Here is a 24981-nt window from a genome sequence, read left to right as displayed (position 1 = left end):
AGGAAGAGATACAGGCTGCTGCACTCCAGGGGGACATCCAGCACCTCTTTTGCTCTCCCATCCTGAGGATGCGACCCTTCCACTGTCCTCTGACTCCAGGGATCAATCCCCAGTAGTGTCTGTATATCCCCAACCTTACAGAAACCATCAGTTATAGAACTAAACAAGAGCCAGATCCTGTGGGGAGGTGGGGCCAAGTGCAGAATAGCAGCCTTCATAAGACCCAGTTCTTTGCTTAGGCAACATTTCTTCGTAACCTGTAACAAGAAGAAAGCCACAGCCAGAAGAGTTCACTGGGAGCTTTTCTTGGTCCTGATAAGGCTTATAGAAATAGAAATACTTTATTGTCACTGTACCATATGTTTACAGTGAGATTAAACGAGCCCCCCTCCCCCCACAATCCCTCAGTCCTTGTTACACTCTATATGCTGTTGTGCGACCACCAACCCCAAACGTCAGCTGCAATGTTGCTGTCTTCCATTCAGCAGCCTCACGGCCCACAGGTAAAAACTGTTCTTTAACCTGTTGGTGCGGCTTATCATGCTTCTATATCTCCTGCCCTAGGGTAGGAGACTAAAAAGGTGCTGGCCAGGGTGTGAGTCATCCCTGAGAATGTTCCTCGCTCTTCTGAGGCAACGGTCTCCTGCGATGACTCTAGTGGACTCAGGGGACAGCCCATGATGTTGTGTGCTGTATTCACCACCCTCTGTAGGGACTTTCTGTCCATGGCTGTCAAACCAGTGTACCACACTGTAATACAGTATGAGAGAACACTTTCTATCGTGGACCGATAGAAGGAAATCATCAGTTGTTGTCTAACATTGTTCTTTCACAAGACCCTAAGGAAATGAAGTCGCTGTTGGGCCTTCCTAACCACCTGGGCTGTATTGACCTTCCAAGTAAGGTCTTCACTAAGTTGGACTTCCAGGAATTTAAAGGAAGAGAGTCTCTCCACACAGCCCCCCCCCCGATATACAACGGGGCTAGCTCCCCTCTCTTCCTCTGGAAGTCCAACACCATCTCCTTTGTCTTGCCAATGTTTAGGTGCAGATTGTTCTCTGAGCACCATGTGGATACCTTTTGAACCTCCCCCCTGTACGCAGATTCGCCTCTGCCTGTAATTAAACCCATTATGGTGGTGTCATCAGCAAACTTACTAACTGCAGTAGATGGGTCAGATGAAATGCAATCATATGTATACAACGAATACAGCTATGGACTGTATTATCACTATCTTGTCTAATCAAACCACGTGCCCCTGAATCTGACTCTACTTGATTCAAATCTGCTCAATGAGACTTTACTTGACATGATCATACCAGAAAAGTTTTTTTATCTGGTATGATATTAATTAAACAAGCTTGTTACCACCTCCACTGAGAGCCTCAAGTCTCAGCAGAATAGAATAAATTGATACTAGAATTACAAGTCCCAGAATCCCTGGCTGATCCTTCTTGGAAGTCCTTCTCTTTAGGGAAAATGGTATGCATAACATCAGCTTCCTGCCCAGAAATTCTGGAGTTGTTCATTCCAACCTCTGGCAAGAACGGATACTCTGCCAGGGCCTGGGAGTGCTCACTGCTGTTTCCACCTCCTCCTGCCCCAGGGGGAAACAACAGTTTACACAATCAAGGAGACTGTAGCCCTACTTGCCAAAAGCTTCAAGGCCAGGAATGTGTTCACAATCTTTTTTGTAAATGTGCATGGAGAACTGCTTGGTTATATAATCACCTTTGCTTGAATGCTTGTGGCAGCCCAGAGTAGTTGGCTGAAGGTCACTTCATGGAAGAAAAAGATGGTTTGTTCCAGAACTGTCCAAGCAGCTCCCAAATTACGTCACCATCACATCACATTGATGTTCCAGATCATGATCTCTAGGTGGACTTCTCAATACCACCAGTGGAGATTCCAAATTGGTTTATGTCATATACCAAGACTGGAAACTGACAACAGTTAGAAGAATAGCACTGTAGGTACAGACATGTACTCATAAGAATATCTTATGTATATGTTGGCAGTGTTAGAAGAAAGAGCAAAGTGCAACATCATAAAATATGTAATGAATCTTTGCTAAGCCTTTCATAAGAATTCAATGAGACTCAACAGTGATCTATGCCAGTTTGGGCAATTACCATCTACTTAGAGCTCGGCTGCAGTTGCTCAAACTGCTATATTTCATGGATGTTCTGCCAACAGCATAACTTACAACAGATACACTTTTGACAACACCAGTTGAAACATTTCAAACACAATTCTGGAAAGTGTAAATATGGAAAATTAGGTTGACTTTTTTGGTATGCCAAGAATACCCACGGTGCTTTATGGTGACCTGATTCAGCAGAAAGGCAAACAACAGCATGAAAGAATGTATTTATTGTGTCTCAAGCATACAGTGCAGGTCACTGCTGTTTTCTGTTGACATTGTAGTGGCCCTTAACACTCCTAGAGCAGTTTATTCAGCTGTGTCTACAACACAAAATGATGTGCCGTATTTCCTCTTAAACCATATTTTAAACTTTCTGGGCCCAGTCACACTTTTCTATACATTCTAGGTAATCCAGCGGTGGGTGGCTTACTTCAGAAGAGGGCTGGTTTTTCCTGTGGTTCAACCACCTGAGGTAAAACACTGTATCTTTAAGCCATCTAAGTAGCAAAGCTCATAGGGTTCAGCATTCATATAGGAATTCACAATTTATAAAGTATTAAATCTCTCATATACAGTGCTAGAACCCATGGCCCAATGAAATGAAAGGGTGGGAGATGCAGGACAGACAAAAGGAAGAGTTTATTCACATGGGGCAAAGTGAAGCTATGGAATTCTCCACCACAAATCGTTGTGGTGGCCCTCAACTTAGATGGGTTTAAACTGGAACTAGACACATTAATGGAAGATAAAGCCTTGCCCTTGTGCCCTGTCTGGGTTTTGCATAGGCACCCGGTTGGCCACGGACAGAAACAAGATGCTGGACGAGATGGGTATGGTTCAGCAAGGCTGCTCTTGTGTTCTTAAATTGGGCCCTAAACACCTTAGCTTTGATGTCCCATCACAGAATCTACAACCAGCTAAGACTGAAGAGATTCTTCCTTGCATATAAGAGGCACACTGAATATACAGAGAGGCCGTCTCAGTGGTTTCTCTTCAGCTTTACCAAGGCCAGACATTTTTAAAGGCAGTAGTCACTACAAGGTTCAATAGCCAGACTTCACTATGCATTTTAGTTGTATTTATATGTGCCAATTCATACAACATAACATGGTGGTGTACAACATGGTGGTATTCAGCTAAGTTTTATTCAGCGCAGACTCATAGAAATTAACGATCATGACTAAACTGGGTCCATTAATTTTAATAGGTCTACTCCAAGTAAAATTTAGTTGACTGCCACCCAATATATGCAATAAAATACAACGCACCATAAAAACTGTAAAAACAAACAAACATTAAAATGGCTCCCCCCCTCCAAAAAAAAACCCCTTAAACAGTTATATTGGCCACTTTACATAAAAAGAGCTTATCTGAAAATCAACTTTGAGGGTGCCTGCCAAATCTTTGCTGAAAGTGTGTTCCACAGCCTGCGACTGACAGCTCTAAATGCCCAAATTCTGGTTGTGGTCACTCATGGGGGACAGCTAGTTGCAATTCTTCAGATGATCTCAGTGTTTGAGTTGGGATATAAGGATTCAGGCAGTCCTGAAGACATCCTGGACCCAAGTTGTACAGGGCTTAGTATAGTACTACAAGAGCCTTCAACCTGGCTCAGTAGCACATGGGCAGACTGTGCAGATATTTTAGCAAAGATGTTACATGCTGCTTGTTATTTGCTCCCATCAGCATTCCTCTCTTAACTGGAGCTTTCAGACCAGTGCCATGGGCAGCCCCACAAAGAGCACATTGCAGTAATCTAGTCTTGTGAAGTAGTAGCTAAAGCAGGTTTGGAAGTGGGCAACCAATATTAAAATCTCACTTCAATTATAAAGCCTACCAGGCAACCTTGGACAAATTACTCATTCACACACCGGAACTGACTTCAAAAAAAGGAGTTGTGAGGCTAAAATGCTTCTTTGAGCTACTTGACAGAAGAGCTGAATACAAATATAGCCAACAGAGATTAAAGACACTTCACTGAGCAGCACGAAAAGGAGCAAAGTGTAAATCTAACTACAAATGAAAGCAGGGTGAATCAGTCATAATATGTGAAAGCAGCCTTTCAGGAAAGAAAGTGAACCCTGACATATCTCCAGTTACAGGTAGGTAGCCGTGTTGGTCTGCCATAGTCAAAACAAAATAATAAATAAATAAATTCCTTCCAGTAGCACCTTAGAGACCAACTAAGTTTGTTCTTGGTATGAGCTTTCGTGTGCATGCACACGAAAGCTCATACCAAGAACAAACTTAGTTGGTCTCTAAGGTGCTACTGGAAGGAATTTATTTATTTATTATTTTATCCTGACATATCTTTTAGGGTTACTGAACTTCAGCTAGGATTGGTTTCTCTTTTTCACTATTTGATGAATACGACACACAGTTGTAACACTTAAAACATTTAAGATGTGCAAAACGTTCCTCCGTGATTAGGAAAAGAGTAGCAGGAACATTTGCTCTAGCATAGGACATTCACAGCCCATAGGTCCAAACCAGGGTCTGGTTCACTCATAATGCTAAACCAGGGTTAACGTCAACTACAGTTAATCATAGTTAAAGAAGATGTGTTTGGCATATGATCACTTAAACCCTGGTTTATGATATTACAGAATAGACTAGCAAGTGACTGAGTCTTGATCGTGGCTTGACTTTTCGGCCACTTTTCTTTCACAGGTCTAGAGCTTTTGGATGGTGGCAGATCCTTAACCATAGTTAAAGAGAAGGTCCAGGTCCAGCTGTAACGCTGAACTGTGGTTAACATTAAATAAAGTGTTGTTTTTTTAATGACTTGAAATCTTGGTTAATGAGCAACCTTTAATAAACACTAAGCCACAGTTTAATAAACCATGGTTTAGCATTATGCAGGCCCAGATATGACATGGCAGGCTGGTGCATTTTATTCATGTATCTGCTCCACAGGTAGCCAACATGGTGCCCTCCAGATGTTGCTGAACACCATTTGCCCCAGTCAACATGGCCAGAGCTGACGCGGGCTGTAATCCAGCATGATCTGGAAGACACCACCTTGGTTTCCCCTCGTCTACTTCATCAGGAGCCTGACAAGAATAATCAATTGTACTCCTACTGACCTTACAGCACTCATTGCTTTTAGCAAATTTACCTCTACCCAGCTTTTCCAGTGTCAGAACCAGGTGAGAGTGGGGAATTCCTAAAGCAATGGAGGAAAGCAAGGTAAGCCTCCACCCCCTTCGTTCTGCCCAGACACTGAGATCCAGTGCCGAGGGCCTTCTGGCGGTTCCCTCACTGCGAGAAGCAAAGCTACGGGGAACCAGGCAGAGGGCCTTCTCGGTAGTGGCACCCGCCCTGTGGAACGCCCTCCCACCAGATGTCAAAGAGATAAACAACTACCTGGCATTTAGAAAACACCTAAAGGCAGCCCTTTTTAGGGAAGTTTTTAATGTGTGACATTTTAATGTATTTTAATATTTGTTTGAAGGCACCCAGAGTGGCTGGGGAAACCCAGCCGGATGGGTGGGGTACAAATAAATTATTATTATTATTATTATTATTATTATTATTATTATTATTATTAAGCTCAAAGGGCATGAGGGAGCATTTTATCTCCCCTCCCTGCATGCTCCTTTTCTGGGGTGGGTAAAGAATATATGTCCTCCCCTGATTTGTGTGCAAATGGAACAGATAAAGTGCACAAAATACATGTAGGTGTCCTGTCCCATCTTGTCTGGCCATGAGGAAAAAACTTTTTTTTTTTTGGATCTGCAATAGTTCCAAGGTCACTGGCCAAGGTGTGACACAGATAAACACAGGCCAGAAAACTTTGTATAGGCAGGGACGTGACATTTTCACCCAGAGGTAAGAGAATGGCTTCTACAGGTAGACTAGATTGTTTGGATGTGGTCATAGGAGGAAAAATACATAGCACCCTGTTTCCACAGTCAGAAGAGAGTCTCTAGATCATTGCCTGAGCCTTTATGGCATAAGAAAAAGAATCTCTGTAGGAAGAGTGAAATGTGTTTTCTCTCTTTCTCTCTCTTGCTGTGGGACGCCCAGACAAAGCCCCTATCTTTAATTTCTGCTTTCTTTCATTTTGGTTTTGATAACATGGGTTTCTTCAGACTAGTGTAGCAGCAAGCTCCCCCACCCGACCCCAAGGAGCTGGAGACACAGTCAATAACTGGCATGTTTTATTTTTGATTGAATGTCTTGCTTGAGGCATCTTTTCAAGGCTTTGCTCCAAAAATGTGGGAAATTGCTATGGATCAACCTCAGGACTTTAAAGTAGTAGCACAGTGTGAAACACTTTTTATAAACACAGACTGTAGCACACTGCAGAAATAAAATAGCAGGTCACTATTTTCTTCATAGGAGAGGGAGGTGGACACATGCCCATTTCTAACATTCAAATATTCACAAGGCAAAGAAAGGCACCCCCAATCCCCATCCCAATAATGCACCTGTGACAACCAATGCAAGCCATGGCCACAAAGGGCAAATGAGATCACGCCCTCTTTGAAAAGCCTTACTTTGCTTTTTAGCTGGGAACTCACTTAAACTTTCCCCCTATAACCTCTTCCCCTTTCCTCATCCACAGGTGTCTTTATGGGTGTGTATACATGTACATGCATGCAGTTTGCAGAAGTTAAAACTTGCGTTTTTCCACAATCCTAGAATGTGAATTTTAGTATTAATCCATTTCCATTTCTTCAAGTATTTTGGGATACAGCCACGAAACGGCACAAAGCATTGAAAGGGGGGAAATGCATTAAAAGATGGAGGTCTGGAAGTAATTCAAAGAGAAAGGAAAGGTGGGCATGTTTTCTTTTTGGGGGTTCTGTACGCTTATAGCATCTCTCTCGCTCTCTCTCTCTCTCTGTCTCTCTCTCTCTCTTTTGGGTGTGTTTTCTATGAGCTGCTATCTGAGGGGAGAAGGGAAAGATGCAGTAACCCGCAAGAGAAAATAGGAAATTTCCCAGTGAAGATTTTGATCCCAAGTGGAGAACCTGAAGGCCTTAAAAGCTTGGCTCTTGTTCAGGGCAGGCTTTTAGACTTCAAGTCTCAGAGCAGAGATAAGGAACCTCAAGTCCAAGAATGCAGCGCTCTGGGCATCTCTATCTGGTCCACAGGACTCTGCCCAGGCGACTGACTCCAATCTAATGATTTCATCCGGCTGCAATGCCTCCTTCAACTGTGATAATACTCTTGGCTTGCCTTGCGGAAGGGAGAGGTGTTTGGCCTCACCCACCACTGGGATGCAGCCCCACAAAAGGTGGTCTGGGGTGGAATGCAGCCCTCGAGCTGAAAAAGGTACCCCGGCCTTGACATAGAGCTTCCAAAGTCAATTTCTGAGTCTGGTTCAGGAGAATTTTGACAGCATCTCTCAAAATCACTATGCCGAAGTGTCCATACTCAGCCAGACATCATGGCTGTAGCTGGTAGCAGCTTACAGTAAGGTGCCTTCAGTTCCTTGGCTATTTATAAAAAACAGCAGAGGAGAGACATCTTCAAACATTTGTCAGTGTGTTAAAAGCTACAGTTATAGTGGATTTGAGGAAGGCCTAGATAATGCATTTGTTTTCTTGAAGCAGCAATGTTGTTCTCTCATTACAGTGTATGGTTTCATGTGAGGGGAAGAAATGATATTCTGTTCTATAGATTGCTCACCACCACCACCAGTGGAATAATCTGAAAAGCTAGGAGAAACAGAGACATCTGGTTTCCTCATCTGGAAACCCACTGAGAGAGAGCAAGCATTCAAAAACGGTGTACAGAACACAAAAACATCCTGACCACGTGTTTTGTAAAGTTAAACAGAGAAGGGCCTATTGACAGTGAACACAGACCATGCTCGGCAGTCATAGCCATAACAACCATCTCCTCATAATTAGCCATTTGGGGTTGGGGAGAATTTCTTGGGGGGGGGGAACCAAGGGAATGCTCACATTTCCATTCCGAAATGGAAATGAGAAATCTGGCACATTTCTCGGGGGGGGGGGGGTATGATTAATCCTACTAGGGTGGCTAATATCACATATTTGAATCCTGACTCATGGTTGTTAATTGGCCCACATGGTAACTATCATAGCAGCCTAGAAGTTTTCCTTTTATGTTATTTATATTTTATTGAAGTGATGTCAACTAAAAGAAATAAAGCGATACAGAAGAAAGAAGGAAAAGTAAGGAAGAAAAAAGAACCAAGATAAATATAAAAAAGAATATGCAAAAATGGAATATATGATATTCCCATACAATCTTATATAAATTGGTATAGTGTTATTATCCTAATACTTATGTTAATAGCCTTCTACATTTTGTATTAATCCCTTCCAAATATTATCGTATTTATCCATACAGAATCTGCACCTGTAAGCAGTCCGTTCATAGGTTGCGAGTGATGTCATATTGCCAATCCATTGATTAAAGGGTATCATATCTTTATTTTTCCAATTCATCAATATCAGCCTCTTGGCCACCATTAGGGTACGTAAAATCCATTTTCGTTGTCCCGTTGATCATTTCCATACTGCAGGTATATAGTTCAATAGAATATTCTCCACTGAAAAAAAATTAAAACTAGCCTAGAAGTATTCCTGTAATATACAGCAGTAGCTCAGTCATTTCTAGATCAAGTGGTATCTACCCTGCATCAATTCGAAAGATTGTGATTTACAGACAAAGTAGTATATGGAGCATGATGCATCGTCTGAGTGGACTCATTGAAATAAACAGAAATGACTAACTTGAGTTCATTAATTTCAGTGGGTCTATTCTGAGCAGAACTTCTAAGGCTCAAACATATGCTAGATTTTCCATCTTTTTTCTTCTTTTTTTAAACAACACAGAGCCTGGGTGGGATGGAAGTCTTGAGTGGAAGAACAGCACAGCTGTTTTATTTCCCTAGCAAATGTGAAAAAGCTATTTGGGGAGGGGATTGTTTTCAGCTGGAAAAAGACCAGAGGAAAAGGTTTAAGTAGACCCCTTCCACAAGCTCTTGCTCCACAGATTCTCAGCCCATTAGAGACAGGCAGGGCTGTAATCTGCACCATGAAAGCGGGGAGAGATGAGTAAACAAACTAACAAAGCCTTCTCCACCCTTCCTTGGTCTTTCCTGCAGCCACCAAGTGGCTATCTTTATTTTCTGGCTGCTTCTACTCAAAGCAGCCCTTTCTGGGTTTTACCTTCTGATCCAGCTCACTCTTTTTACTGGAGTCCTGTAGAAGAGCAATTAGACTCAGGGGCTTCATGTAAAGCAAAGCAAAAACAAATCCAGTTTTTTGAAAGGCCCTAAGTTGTTGTGACCTGCCCACCTAGCAGTTCGAAAGCACATTAAAGTGCAAGTAGATAAATAGGGACCGCTCCAGCGGGAAGGTAAACGGCGTTTCCGTGCGCTGCTCTGGTTCGCCAGAAGCGGCTTTGTCATGCTGGCCACATGATCCGGAAGCTGTGTGCGGACAAACGCCGGCTCCCTTGGCCTATAGAGCGAGATGAGCGCCGCAACCCCAGAGTCGGACACGACTGGACCTGATGGTCAGGGGTCCCTTTACCTTTACCTTTAAGTTGTTGTGAATATATTTCTAAGAAGGGGGTGATCTCATTGTAAAACAGTTGTAACAGTTAACCTTTAGTGCAAATGAAAATAATACAGAGAAGCACATCTATCTAAAGCTAGTCTACACAGTTTCCCCACCCAAGCAAATATTTACCAATACTGTAAAGCGGTTTCCAGAACTTTTGGTTTAGCTTCTGTATTCCAGGACCACTGCAGCTCTCTCCATTATGGCTTCTCTTCTGATTTCAGCTCAGTCTTAATTCCTTAAGAGCAAAAACTCTTGGCCACCCAGAAGGACAATACAGCTATATCTGGGTTTACTCTTTCCCATAATTTCTTTGTTTCTCTCCCTCAACCCATTTTGTGTTGTAAGGTTCATTTCCCCATTAGGCGTCAAGTTTCCTAGGTTGAACAGTTGACCCTCCTCACAAGAGCCCTTAAGACTGAAAGCTACCATTTGACATCTTCAAAGCAAAACACAAAATAGCTGGAACAGTTTCATTCCTTCACACTATCTGAACAGCTTTGGGTTAAGAAACAATGATAAACAGACAACAAACTTGTTTTTTTACACTGTAATCCTGCACCCACTTTCAGAAAATAAAACCCACTGAAACTAAATGGGACTTACTGCCGAGTAGAAATGTATAAAAGTCCCCTCTGAGACTATGCCTGGTTCAACTGTTTGGAACTCATAGGTATTGAATGTAGGAACAATTGGGCTTCCAAGAATGTGTCCTGCTAGCCTCCTAGGCACAGACACACTTGCTGGCCAAGTTCTCCCAGGCCATGTATGATCATCAGTTGTCTGAAGGGAGCTTGTACATATATGTGCATGCACGTAGAGCTCCATCCACAGGAACACAAACCCAACCCTTCAGACTCACGCCAATCATATGTCAGCATCTAGGAGGTAGGTGTGGGGCATTTTTGAAAGCCAAGTCATGTGTTCAATACCCTTGGGTACCAAACCACTGAACAGAGAGGGATTCTGTTAATCTTTGCTTTGGAATGTCTTGTTCTCAAGCAATTGATGCTTCTGTGTGGATGTCCTCCTCTGCTCAGTAGCTCTACAAATATTATTGACGATATACCTATTTCAGCTATTAACTTCCCTTCCCACAGTCACATGTGCCATTAATCTGCATGATGTACCATTGTTAATAGGACAAATAAGCTAGTGATTAGTTATGTCCCATGTGAAATTGTGACAGCACACTGATAACAGTTCTCTCTCTGAAAAGTAAGATTTCCAATAGACTGAGGTGATTTTGGAATTGCTCAGTTCCATGGCGCACACCATTTTAAATGACTTTTGTAACCCTCCCATTTAGGCATTTCATACTGTGTTAAGGCAGTCTACTTATCAGAACACTGTTTTGTGCATTGTTCTTTGCAACAAAATGTGGGTTACTTTTACTAGTTTATTTTCACTTCTTTGTTAAGATGGTTTTGTGTTCACTATGAACATCTGTCCACCTGAAAATGTTGACCTCTTATTCAGAGATGATGCAGTATACTTCATGACTCACGTGAGTTAAGATGGTTATAGACTAAATGCCAGAGACCAATATACATTTTAATCACACTACTTGTGTGTCCTGAGTGCTCACTGGAAGGACAGATCCTGAAGCTGAGGCTCCAATACTTTGGCCACCTCAGGAGAATAGAAGACTCCCTGGAAAAGACCCTGATGTTGGGAAAGATGGAGGGCACAAGGAGAAGGGGACGACAGAGGACAAGATGGTTGGACAGCGTTCTCGAAGCTACCAACATGAGTCTGACCAAACTGAGGGAGGCAGTGGAAGACAGGAGTGCCTGGCGTGCTCTGGTCCATGGGGTCATGAAGAGTCAGACATGACTAAATGACTAAACAACAACTTGTGTGTCCAGTGGGGAGCTGCTGAGATAAGCATTCATTCTCCCCATGTTTACTTTCTATGTAAAAAATAGAAAAGTAACCAACCCAAAACTGGCTCTTTGAATTCAATTCTGGTTCTTCTCATTCTGTTGATCAGCCAACACCATCCTGATCATTCAGAAACAGATGCTTTCACTCCATCATGCAGTACAGATCAAAACAGGAAAAGAAGAACAGAGAAGGGGCAGCAGTCTCTTGGCTATGATGATGCCAAGCTGTTTACAAACTTTTTAAAAAATGTAATAAAAGCACAAGGATACTTGCGACTATCCTTTCAAGAAGTTTTATGCTCAAGTCCCCAAACAACTGTTCTCTGCCATTTCCAAGATGTGAGGCAGTCTCTATCTCTAACACTTAAAAGCTTTCCAAAGGAGGGTGGCTACCAGCCTAGCTAATAATTTGTACCTTCCTGCAACCGCACATAATACAGCCTTTATTCAGTAAATAGCAAAGCCGTTTCACACCAAGCCAAAGGTCAGCTTTTGCTGTATTAATAGCTGCTCTGGGAGGGTCAGTGTTGTGCTATCCTACATTTTTTCCAGGGCCTGGAGATGCAATTTCCTACAATCTGCAGGCAATTTCCCACCAATTTTCTCGGGGAGCTAATAGGCTGTGACAGGAGATGGAGCTAGCAAGCAGCAGGCGGCTTCAGAAAAGACAAATTGCATCTCTGCCACCTAACTGGGCAATCTAGATCGACAGAGTTTATAGCTTTGTAGTGTTATTGGGCCCCATGCTAACACCAAATCATTCAAGCTGCTATCTGAATTTCATATTCTTCTTCCATCTGAATTTGCTATCACCACATATCACCCCCCCGTTACAAAATAGATTGTATACGATTAGTGGTTTAACTGCCTTTCAAATAGCTTTCTAGACATCGTTCAGATTCAAAACAGGAAAATGCATAGACTTGCATCTGGATATCACAGTCATGTTTTCCTTTCGAATCTGTTTTCGGAGGAGGCGGCCCATGTCATCCCAGAGGATTTGCAGCCATAGGAGAAATTAATTTTCCTGAAGTTTAATGGGAAATGCCATAATTCCAAAAGACTCACTGCGCGAACACATACCCATTAAATAGGTCTGGGTATGCATGATTGTGGGAGAGCACAGTACGCAGTTAACTTTCCGAGTGTTTTGTGGGAAATTCAAAAAACTATTTTGGAAAGCAACAGAACATGGTTGCCATAGGGCTGTGGCTGGTCACAAAATGGCTGTTGGGGGCAGGTTAGTCACAAGCAACAAGAACAGAGCAGAATACCAAAAAAGGGACACCTTTGACTCCAAAGCTTTCTGCTGCAGAGTTCTGTGTACCCATTTCAAAGAAGGTAAAATGTGCCCCAGAAAAATGTATAAATGAACCCTGGAAGACAAGAACATTCATATACAGTCACATTTCTGAGCAACAGAACACCCAGAAGGCAAGTGAATTAATTTCCCTAAATCAACTTTAAATGAACTTGCTGGCCCCATCTCCCTCTCTCTTTCATGACTCTCTTGCATACACTGCAACTGTGTATTCACCAGCAAGCCCACCCCCTGCTTCTCTCTCCCACAACCTTCTCCCTCTCATTGTTCTATCTGCTCTCTCCCCTTGGTCCGGTCTTCCTCTTTTCTTGCTTTCCACCTCTTGTGCTCCCTCTGCGTGCCTGCCCACCGCCTATCCTGTTTTCTGCCTTTACTCATTTCACACTCCCTATTTTCCCTCCTTCAAGCCAAACACACCCAAACAGAGCTCAGCCACAGTCTGTGCTTCTCCCTGCCCCTTCCAACCAGCCCACTGGTCTGCTGCCATCCAGTTGAAAGGAAGTGGCTGACTGTGCCAAGGGCCTAACAAGGAACTGCAGGCAACCAGAGGAGTAGTACAGGGAGGTCATTTAAATACTGCTACAAGTGTGAGCAAATCACCTGGCAGGTACCATGGCAGCCCTACGGGGGCACATGGGCAACTCCAGCTATATACCATAGGACTAAACCAGAGCTTTCCAAACTGTGTGTTGTGACACGTTAGTGTGTCTGTGTCGTGGGCACTTCCACTCTGTACAGCCACCCCCGGATGTTTCACAGTCTATGAGTGCTGCACCAATGACAAATGGTCCCCAGCTGCAACCCACCAGACTGCTAACTGGAACCTGCTTGCTTCATTTACCACAGACGAGGATAGTGTGAACAAAAGTTGTTTATTGTGTACAAAAGCTTGTGGTTGCTGATAAATAAAAGGTGTTCAATAAGCTTATATCGATGGTCCTATACCGGCCTATTACCTCTAAATGATACCGGCCTATTACCTCTAACAGTCAACTAAATAACAATAACAACACGTTTCACAATCTGTTTATCCTCTCTGCTAACTTCCACCAATGCTACACCTCAGACTCAAACTCCCAGCTCTCACTCCTGACTCACTCCTCAACTAACTCAACTGCTCGACTCACTCAACTCCCCCTACTGACCACAGGGAGGGGTGTTTTATACCCAGGCTGAGCCCGCCCCTAAGGGTTCTAACTGTCACAAAATTTAACCCCTACCTGGCTTTGGGCTACTTCTCCACAGTCTGTTGCAGTGTAGTGTGTCGCACAAGCGCTCCCCACGCTCCTCCCAGGGCTGGAAAGGGGATAGTTTAACCTCTGTTTTACTAGTAAAGCTGATTTACTGTGTTGTGAAATAATGCATGTTTAACAGTGTGTCACCAACGTGAAAAGTTTGGAAAGCTCTGGACTAACTGACTAAGGAATAAAGACCCTAAATTCAAGGTAGGAAACTGAAGTCAATTATGAGGTCCTTCGTGTCCACGTATGCTAAGGCAGTGTTTTTCAACCACTGTTCCGTGGCACACTAGTGTGCCGCGAGACGTTGCCTGGTGTGCCGTGGGAAAAATTCCAGCCAGAATATCAGCTTTGTGTTCAGCCAAACAGGCCCTGGTTGCGCACTGAATAAAGTATTTTATAATTTTTCATATTTCTGTTTACTTACTATTTCATAATAAAGTAATTATAAAATACTTTCTTTGTGTTTATTTGATTCCTATTCAAGAGAATTACTTTATATATATAGTCAATATAGGCACAGAGTTAATTTTTTTAACATTTTCTAATGGTGGTGTGCCTCCTGATTTTTTTCATGAAACAAGTGTGCCTTTGCCCCCAAAAGGTTGAAAAACACTGTGCTAAGGAGACAATGGGAAGTTGTCCTTGACTTTCTTCTCTCCCTGGGGGGGGGGGTCACCTTGGCAATGCCAGAATAAAGAGAATGCATCACCCAACTGTTCTTATGGGTTGAATTACTGGGCAATTCATGACAGGAATTTAAAATAGCAACTCTATGCACCCTTAAATATGAGAAAACCTTTAACTCTAAAATTAGCTTCCCTCCCCACCCCCCAAAAGAAACAAGTATGGTAAAAGTTAATAGAACTATGAATATCCCTCTCCATCATCTTCAAACAAGGGCAAACAAGGTAAAATGTGAATTTCCAATGAAGTAAAATGTTTCCCAGTGGGGGAGAAAATATAAAAACATGCCATAAATTCAATCTTAAAGAGCTTAATTACTTCACTAATGAAAAATGTAAAGTTACCATGAAAGTGTCAAAACAGCCTTTCATTCCAATTCTTAGATTTAAAACCACACGGCACTTAATATACAGTTTCATATTTAGTATTTTTAATGAAGTGCTGCTCTTTCAAAGGATGGAAGAAAGTTAGTTACTTGCAGTCAAACACCAATAAGACACAATATGTAATTACCATTCTCAATGTAACTGTTCACACACAACATGGAGAGAGAGAGAGCGCAGCTGCAGCAGGAATACAGCTTCTAAAAATCCTGACTTGGAAAATGATTTGAATTGAAATGATCATGGAGAATGGAAATGCACACCTGGGCCCATTTTCAATTAGATTCACCTGCAGTTTAAAATCTTTGAATCAGCAGGTTCTGGCACTGACTTGCCATCCAATAACTACAGTAGATACACTGCATCAATGTAATCTTCATTGTTGTGGTTTCTAAGAAGAATCCTTTGAAGGAAAGACTACAGAGCAGTACACAAGACCACCCTCCCATGTTCACCCAACATTTCAGGAAGCTGTAGAACCATGCCAACTACCCCATTCCACACGCCAGAAGTCCATTTGTCCTTTGTGCATTCTGGTCTGTCTGTGCAGGTTGGGAGGAGCTGGCCACATGGATCCAAAAAAGTTATGATGCTGGAAGATGAGCCCCTCAGGTCGGAAGGCGTTCAACATGCTACTGGGAAAGAGCGGAGGACAAGTAAACTGCGGGAGGCAGTGAAGGATAGGCGTGCCTGGCGTGCTCTGGTCCATGGGGTCATGAAGAGTCGGACACGACTGAACGACTGAACAACAACAAATGAGAGGAGACAGTTCCCATGGTCATGAAAGTGGTCCTAGTGTGTCCACTCCTGCAAAAAAACTAAACCCTCTCCCTGGACCCTGAGCCACTTGACAACTACTTCAGTGTCACCAATGGTCCCCGGGGGGGGGGGGGAAGGTGCTGCTCAGAGGTGCTTTTGGAGGAAACTTACTGTCTTCAATCTGGATTCAGGATTGGTATTGACACAAAATTGTGGCCTTGTTTTTCCTGAGGAATGATCTTCTCTGGGAAGAGAGATGTGGACTACAACCTTTTTTCTCCTACTAGATCTCTCAGCAGCTTTTGGTCCTGGCCAGTCTGTGAATTGGGGGCTGGAGGTGTTGCTCTGTGGTAGTTCAGCTTCTTCTTGCATCGCTGCTGTCATCTGGGTGCTGTGTCTCTACACCATGGCACTATTTTACACCCAGTGCTATTTCACATCTATATGAAGCCACTGGGAGCGGCCATCAGGAAGCTTGGGGCGCAGTGTCATTAGTACGCTGATGATACCCAGCTCTGTTCCTCCAACAAATTTGAGTCCGGAAAGGTGAACCAAGCTGAACCAGTGCCTAGATGCAGTAGTGGGCTGGATGAGGACCAACAGACTGAAAGTGGGCAAAGTACAGGGTTATCATTGGTCGCAGCCATTGATAGTCTTATATTTTATGAATTTGTCTAGACCCCCTTTAAAGTCACCCTAGTTTGTCACTATTACTACATCTTGTGCAGTGAATCCTATAGTTTAACTATATGATGTGTGGAGAAGTTCTTCCTTTTGTTTGTCCTGAATCTTCCAGCATATAGCTTCGTTGGATAACTTCGGCTTCCAATATTATTCGAGAGGGAGAAAAACATTTCTATCCACTTTCTCCATACCATACATCAGGCATAGGCAAACTCTGCCCTCCAGATGTTTTGGGACTACAACCCCCCTCATCCCTGAGCACTGGTCCTGTTAGCTAGGGATGAGGGGAGTTGTAGTCCCAAAACATCTGGAGGGCCAAATTTGCCTGCCATACATATATTTTATGTACCATTATGATGTCCCACCAATACTAATCTTCTTTTTTTTATAAACTGAAAGTCCCCAAAGGTTGTAAGCTTTCTATGTAGATCATGAGTCACTGAACTCCACCTATGTTCTATGTCTGGGGTCCCCAAACTAAGGCCTGGGGGGCCGGATGCGGTCCAATCGCCTTCTAAATGCGGCCCACGGGCGGTCTGGGAATCAGTGTGTTTTTACATGAGTAGAATGTGTCCTTTTATTTAAAATGTATCTCTGGGTTATTTGTGGGGCATAGGAATTCGTTCATATATTTTTTTTCAAAATATAGTCCAGCCCCCCATAAGGTCTGAGGGACAGTGGACCGGCCCCTGCTGAAAGTTTGCTGACCCCTCTTCTATGTGCCTATATCTGTTTGTGCATTGGATCCTTTTACATGGCAACAGAATCTGCAGTTGGTTGACCAGTATGGTAGCAGTCGTCCAGGACTAAATAGTACAATCCTCCAATACATTCTTTCAATGCGTGAGTAGACTCAGACACTGTTATGACCCAGAGCCTTGAGTGCTCTCCACTGTGTGTATCAGAGATGGGCAACCAATGGCCCTCCAGATGTTGTCCTATCAGTTCATGATGGCATGGCCAATGGTGCAGGAGTTGCAGTTGAACAACATTTGTGGGGCCACAGGTTAGCCATCCCTGGTATACATGGACCCCCTGTGTAGCAGGCTTCTCCATTTATCTCAATGGGAGAGGAACTGCCATTATCTATTCCTTGCTATATATGCATGAAGCTGTCTGCAAGTGGAAGTCTTTTCAGTTCGGGAAGCAGGGGAAGTTTGGAATCAGGGCAACTGATTAACATCTCTTCTGATTACACAGACAGTGCATTGGCAGTGCCTAACTTTTCTTCAACTGAAGCAAGTGACATAGAGAAATATGCATTTGAAATGGACAAGTAAAATCTTAATGTGCAATTTCTTCAATAATACATGCAGTACATTTGCAAATACTAATTTGACATTAAGGTTACTGTCATATTAAGCAGAAATACATGGCTGATTCATTAGGAGCAAGTAATTGAATGACAGCACTAATATAGAATTTATAAATATTAAAATAGTACATTAATTTTAAACCTAGCTTTGCAGTGAATACTTGGGCCAATAGATAAATTGGATAATTCAGAAAAATTAAGAGGAAGCTTGGAAGTTATCCAAAATATCTTGATGCAGTTAACCAAAAAATAAGAGTTATTAGCTTATCATAATTGCAGCCAATTTTTAAAGTAACAGAGTACTCCGCTGTGGATTGCTGCAAGGAAGTGGAACAAAGCGTGTGAAATGAACAGATGGATTTGATTTTAAACAAATTAAGCCCACTCCCTGGGATGTAACAAGTGATTTTGTAGTTTTCCATGTTATGGGTTAACTTCCCACTGTGACCTTCTCAGACTGCTTGCTAAAAAAAAAATCCTTGTCATTAAGCACAATCCTTGAAGGAGTACAAGGGCTTACTACTTCCCGTTGAAAAGCTACCATCTTCAGCCTCTATGTCTAGAAGGCCTGCAGCACAAGATCAAGCTCACATACAGCAAAATGAACATGCCTGTGATCGCAGAGTTTTCTATAAAAGACAGAGTTCAAAGTAGGCAATCCATCTTGTGTAAACAGGCCTTGGGAGCACACCGAAAACTCAGACACAATCAATTCAGTAATTAAGTTGCGAAACAATCTATTATCTTCAGCCATAGTATATTCTCAGCTTTTTTTTTTTAATGAGATAAAGTTGATCACACCCCTTACTTAGGAAGGTTGATAACAGCTTATTATTTATATCCCCCAAATAACTTTGGAATTGAGATGGGATACCTCTCCATGTTAAAAGGGACGCGGGTGGCACTGTGGGTTAAACCACAGAGCCTAGGGCTTGCTGATCAGAAGGTCGGCGGTTCAAATCCCCGCGACGGGGTGAGCTCCCGATGCTCGGTCCCAGCTCCTGCCAACCTAGCAGTTCGAAAGTATGTCAAAGTGCAAGTAGATAAATAGGTACCGCTCCAGCGGGAAGGTAAACGGTGTTTTCGTGCGCTGCTCTGGTTCGCCAGAAGCGGTTTAGTCATGCTGGCCACATGACCCGGAAGCTGTACGCCGGCTCCCTCGGCCAGTAACACGAGATGAGCACCGCAACCCCAGAGTCGGACACGACTGAACCTAATGGTCAGGGGTCCCTTTACCTCTCCATGTTGGAATACCATAAGCATAACCCAGAGTTGCACCCACTTCCATGTGTGCATGACTGTCATTTGATAATCCACATCGATCATAGGAAGAGAGGACACATATTAAAAACAGTTGCCCTAATACAGGGGTAAAGGTAAAGGGACCTCATAGGTAACATTTCAGGGGTCATGTAGCAATGATGGGGATGGTCACTAATATACACCTCTCCATCCAGGCTAGTAAGAGGTATGATATCACAGTTCAAAGATGCATTCCTGCCTGGTAAAATGGCAAGAGGAAGGTGAAAAGCAAGCCTAGGCAGGGTATGGATGCTTTTAGCCTAGGAGTGGAGGTTCCCCGTTCCTGCCTAACAGGTGGCTGGTGCTATTGGAGATTCTGGTGCCAACCAGGCACACCAACATTTAACAAAACACGATTAAAGTAACAGGTCACTGGGCTATGTGTGCATCTCTGTTTCATGGCCATTATTTTATATATTTGCAGTATTTCTACCCCAGGTTTTTATGACACCTCATCAGGGCATCTTAACAATCAATAAAAGGATACAAACAAAGCAACAAACACCCCGGCAATAAAAACCAAAAGCTACTCAGATTAAAAACAGCACCTATTAGAAGCTCACTGAAATCTAACAGCCTTCCCTGTCCTCTGAAAGGTGAGAATCCAGGCAGACCTCTCTGAGCAGACTGCTCCAAATTCCAATCTCTCGTGTCACCTGCCAAATACCAGACAGTGGATAACTGTGTAAAGTGGATCATGGTGTCTGGGCAGCTTTGTAGAGGTAAAGGAAATTCTTGGTATACTCTGGTCCCAAGCCACCGAGGGTTTTATAGGTCAAGCCCAGTAGTGTAAATTGTACCGGGAAACAGCTAGGTAACTAGTGTTTATCTATGTGATGCAAAAAAAAGCAGTCTCTACGCTACAAGGAAAATGGGGAAAGTTTTAGCCTTAAACTGAAAATTACAGAGGAGAATCAGCCTCCCGGTGTCAACTATTACTGGTTGCTGTAAATCTACTTCAGGAGGGTCAGACAGCATGTACACAAACTCACCTGAAAATGTGATAGACAGAAGATTTTTTTTTTTTTAAAGTTAGCCATATCATTGCATATTATGCTAAGCCTCATAACGGTATCTTTCTGGACCAAGTCATCAAAATAAAGTGCTGCTGAAAGATAAGAGTAAGAACACCTGGAATTCTGTAACAATTTGTAATGCCACAAGAAACTGAAATTCTGCAACAGAATTATGAATTATGCAAATTGGGCACTCTATATATTCACTTAATCTGCCTAAGCATTCACTTACCAGCAGCCATATCCATTCCCAATTTCTGGAAGAAATAGGGTTCCGTATATATGCACATTCCTGCTTTTATTTATCCTGAGAGCCAGAGACGTCACACTTACAAAACACACGCCATTGACTCTTTTCTAAGCCTTTTAAGCACCTTGGTTTGCAAAACTTTCTGAAAAGCGAAGAAACCATGAAGTCCAAGAACAGTAGGGTGAAAAAGAAGAAGAAGAGTTTGGATTTGATATCCCGCTTTATCACTACCTGAAGGAGTCTCAAAGCGGCTCACATTCTCCTTTCCCTTCCTCCCCCACAACAAACACTCTGTGAGGGGAGTGGGGCTGAGAGATTTCAAAGAAGTGTGACTAGCCCAAGGTCACCCAGCAGCTGCACGTGGAGGAGCGGAGACGCGAACCCGGTTCACCAGATTACGAGTCTACCACTCTTTAACCACTACATGACACTGGCACACTGATGGGAGAAAGATAATCCAAATGGATTAAGCCATTAGAAATACTCTTGATACGATACATGACAGGGCTTTGAATGGTTAAAAAGCATAATGTTGGCCTTATGCCCCAGAACCAAATGCTGCAACCACACCTGCTCATTCACCCATGTTCATATAGCTGCACATCTGATATGTGTCGATAGGTAGAAAACAATACTAATTTTAAAGGCCATCAAATGAGGCTATTGAGAATAGTTAACATTTTACATTCTGAAATCAGAGTTATATATATTTGGGCTGCTACCATTCCATACTGCTATAAAATGGATTCGGTAGAATGAGCATATAAATTGAAAAGAAAACTAATGTCTCTAAACTAATGTCTCTCCAGGCATTAGATGCAGGAAAGGAAATCTGTTTCCAAATGGGAAGCTGTGTCTGTAGTTAAGCCAATGTTGTGTTGATTTGGCTTCCAGGTGACACTTTTGCATCAATGTCGAGAAGCTGGCCAACGCACCACTAGGCAAATGCCCTAGAAAACTAACCTTCAACAGCATAAAGAATTCCTTCACTTTCTAAGACTGCTAACCTGTACCACCTTCATAAAAGCAGATAACCTGCACTTGGAAAATACTGTAATTCTCCCTAAGCCCTTGACTCTGCATCTTTCCTTGAAAGCAATGGAATGGCCCAGAAGGAGCAACATATAGGACTGCTATATGTTGGTGTTTTTTTCCTGCGAAGTAGCAAACTGCCATGGGTTACGAACCACAAGCTTGTTTACCATAGCATTTCAATCCTTAAACATTCACTTACAAACGTTTTGAATAAACAATTCATCAAAATTTGAAGAAAACTACTTTTAGTAAAATAAGCCTCAGAGCTCAGCACAGAGCGTTGTGTTCCAACTAACTTTTACTCAAAGGAGACGCACTGAAATTAATGGACTCAGATTTGTCATGCCTCTGAATTTCAATGGATCTTCTCTTGTTAGGACTAGTATTTGATGCACCCTAGAAAGACCTTATCAAATATTGCAAAAAAAAAAAAATTCTACTCTAGCTTGATACAAAATTTAAACCATAAAATGATTTTTTTTAATGACTTAAGGGGCACTGGGGTGGAGAGAAAAAAAGAGAGACCATTTATTGATACTAAAGCCTTTACTGTATTAAACCAAATATATTTACAATTTATACAAATGTTTGATCTTCAACAAAAAATACAAAAAACCCATATCCCAAGAGGCAAAACCAGGAAACAAGTTTATCCAAGATATCACTGCTCTACACAAGACAGAATGCAGGTGGGATTGCAAGTGCTGAAACATAATCCCGCATATTCAAGCAATGAGCATGATTTTTATGAGGTCATAAAGAGAAAAAAAAAACCAACCCAAAGGCTTCAACAATCTTCAGCAGACTCTTGCTTTTAAAATCCATCAAAACTATGCTACATTAATCCATTTTGCCTTCTTGCTTCACATCGATCCAGGAGTTGGATACCGAAATGCTGCCTTCTGTTTAATACATGTTGAATAGCTTTGTGTGACATTGTGGAAATCAGGTTCTTCCTCTTTTTCTTTTTCTTTTTTTAATTAAGAAAGGTAAAATCTTTCTATGTCTACACATTAAGAAAGTTTTGGCCCAGTTCAACTCGTTATGTCTCCAACACAATTTCTCAGTAGATAACTTCATAGACAGTAGCTTTCTTGTCTCCAGAGCCGGTAACTATGTATTTATCATCCACGGAGATATCGCAACTAAGTACAGAAGATGACTCTTTGGACTAGAAGAAAAACAACAGAGTTATATTATAAATGTATGCGGTATGAGTGTTGCTTTTCTAGAATATACCAAGTTTCTAGAATATACCAAGTTTCTGGTTTAAAAACAGTTACAGGTGGGTAGCCGTGTTGGTCTGCCATAGTCAAAACAAAATAAAAAATTCTTTCCAGTAGCACCTTGTTGTTGTTGTTCAGTCGTTCAGTCGTGTCCGACTCTTCGTGACCCCATGGACCAGAGCACGCCAAGCACGCCTATCCTTCACTGCCTCTCGCAGTTTGGCCAAACTCATGTTAGTAGCTTCGAGAACACTGTCCAACCATCTCATCCTCTGTCGTCCCCTTCTCCTTGTTCTCTTTCCCAACATCAGGGTCTTTTCTAGGGAGTCTTCTCTTCTCATGAGGTGGCCAAAGTACTGGAGCCTCAACTTCAGGATCTGTCCTTCTAGTGAGCACTCAGGGCTGATTTCTTTGAGAATGGATAGGTTTGATCTTCTTGCAGTCCATGGGACTCTCAAGAGTCTCCTCCAGCACCATAATTCAAAAGCATCAATTCTACGGCGATCAGCCTTCTTTATGGTCCAGCTCTCACCTCCATACATTACTACTGGGAAAACCATAGCTTTAACTATACGGACCTTTGTCGGCAAGGTGATGTCTTTGCTCATACCAAGAACAAACTTAGTTGGTCTCTAAGGTGCTACTGGAAAGAATTTTTTTATTTTGTTCTGGTTTTAAAAGTCACTTGTGTTAAGATACATGCAAAGAACGGGATAACCCCTTGTCCCCTTCCCTGAACTCTTTGGTGAAAGTGTGGGACACAAATGTGAGTTAAGACTGGTAATAATATCTTTGTTCCTACACCACACACACCACCATGAGGTTCAAATCCCTTTCATTAATATGCCGTTCCTCTTACCTGGAATATGCTTGCACCATATGGGGTTCGCCAGGCATTTAGGAGGTTGTCTTTTCCAGTACTTACAAACCATTTGCCTGTAATGTGAGCAACAATGAAAACACAGTCAAATAATTGACACCAACAGGCAGACTTGCGTATTTCCCCCCCCATATTATCTTGTATCTAAAAGCACTTTTATCATATGCCTTAAATGTCCGCCATGTTAACAGCTTTGCAGGAGGGGGAAGGGGGTAGGCTGTGAAAGATTGCACAAAGTCACTTTACAGAAAACCGGTACAGTAGCCTACTAAATTCAGTGGCCTGTCATTCTTGACAAGCATTTGATGCATGGTTAACCAACACAGAGTACCTGAAATCAGCCGCAAGGCATCCCTGATCTCTCCTCATCCAGGACAAATCCACCTTTGTGGATTTATATAAATGATTTAACTAAAGAGACACAACTAGCTCAGTAAAGCAATGGGCACCATTCAAAACTCTTGATATTCCAACATTCTATAGCCTCACAACCTAAGCAAACTCTGTGCCACCAGCTGAGTATGAAAGCTGCTTTGATGATATTGCCACTTTATAGGCATGAGCCACCTCTCACTAACCTCCTGGGAGAGCTGGTAATAGGGTGTTACCTTTATTTTCCAGCTGTTAAACCAAAATAAATGAAAGCATTCAGGTGCCTTGCCCTAAGACATTCAGCTCAGGTGTGATTGGCTTCTAGAAATACTGGTGACTTCGAGCCGCTCTTCTTCCAACTTACCACAATAAGCAAACTTGAGTGACAGCACACAGCTCTCATGCAGATGAAGCTGGTATTTGTCTGGCTTATTTACATGCAGGACTTCCACATTACTGCTCTCCATTCCCACAGCCAGCCACTCACCAGTGGGGCAATAGCCAAGGGAAAAAATCTTTAAGAGAGAGAGAGAGAAAGAAAGAACCCTTTATTTTCCTTGCAAATATTAGCAGGAAAGGAAGGAAACGAGAGACAATAAACTAAGGCTGCAATCATAAACCGCTTACCTGGGAGTAAGCCCCATTAAATTCAATAGGACTTACTTCTGACTGTGCCATCACAAGTCATTTCGCATCTCTTTTAGAACGAGAAATCATTATTTGAGTCCAAATGGGAGCATTGAAGTTTATTAAATAAGAAGGGTGCATGCTAATTTTGCATTATGTGAAGCAATGGCACACATGCTGTGTCACCCTCTCAGTGTTCTGGGGGCATTTCCACCTCCTTTGCTTTCACCACTCCATCCCAGGAAAAAACGCCAAACTGCATTCTTAGCAGAGTTCACTTTTTTTTAAGATACCATTTTATTCC

The 24981-nt window shown here is 42.5% G+C and overlaps 1 protein-coding gene across 2 annotated transcripts in view; it reads right to left on the bottom strand.

Moving 5' to 3' along the window:
* Positions 1-22099: 22099 nt before the first annotated feature.
* The window catches only part of TLE1 (TLE family member 1, transcriptional corepressor), a 79259-nt gene continuing 76377 nt past the window's right edge, over positions 22100-24981 (bottom strand). For both annotated transcript variants that reach the window (XM_033164501.1, XM_033164502.1), the window contains exons 18-20: positions 24415-24565; positions 23658-23734; positions 22100-22743 (exon numbers count right to left, since the gene is read on the bottom strand). In XM_033164501.1, coding sequence (XP_033020392.1) covers positions 22636-22743; positions 23658-23734; positions 24415-24565 — 336 coding nt within the window. In that variant the 3' untranslated portion in view covers positions 22100-22635. The remainder of the gene's footprint in view (positions 22744-23657; positions 23735-24414; positions 24566-24981) is intronic.

This window comes from Lacerta agilis, chromosome 11 (genome assembly GCF_009819535.1).
Source record: "Lacerta agilis isolate rLacAgi1 chromosome 11, rLacAgi1.pri, whole genome shotgun sequence".
Lineage (NCBI taxonomy): Eukaryota > Metazoa > Chordata > Lepidosauria > Squamata > Lacertidae > Lacerta > Lacerta agilis.
Note: the sequence above shows the minus strand (reverse complement) of the source record. Positions and strands in the feature narration are given on the sequence as shown.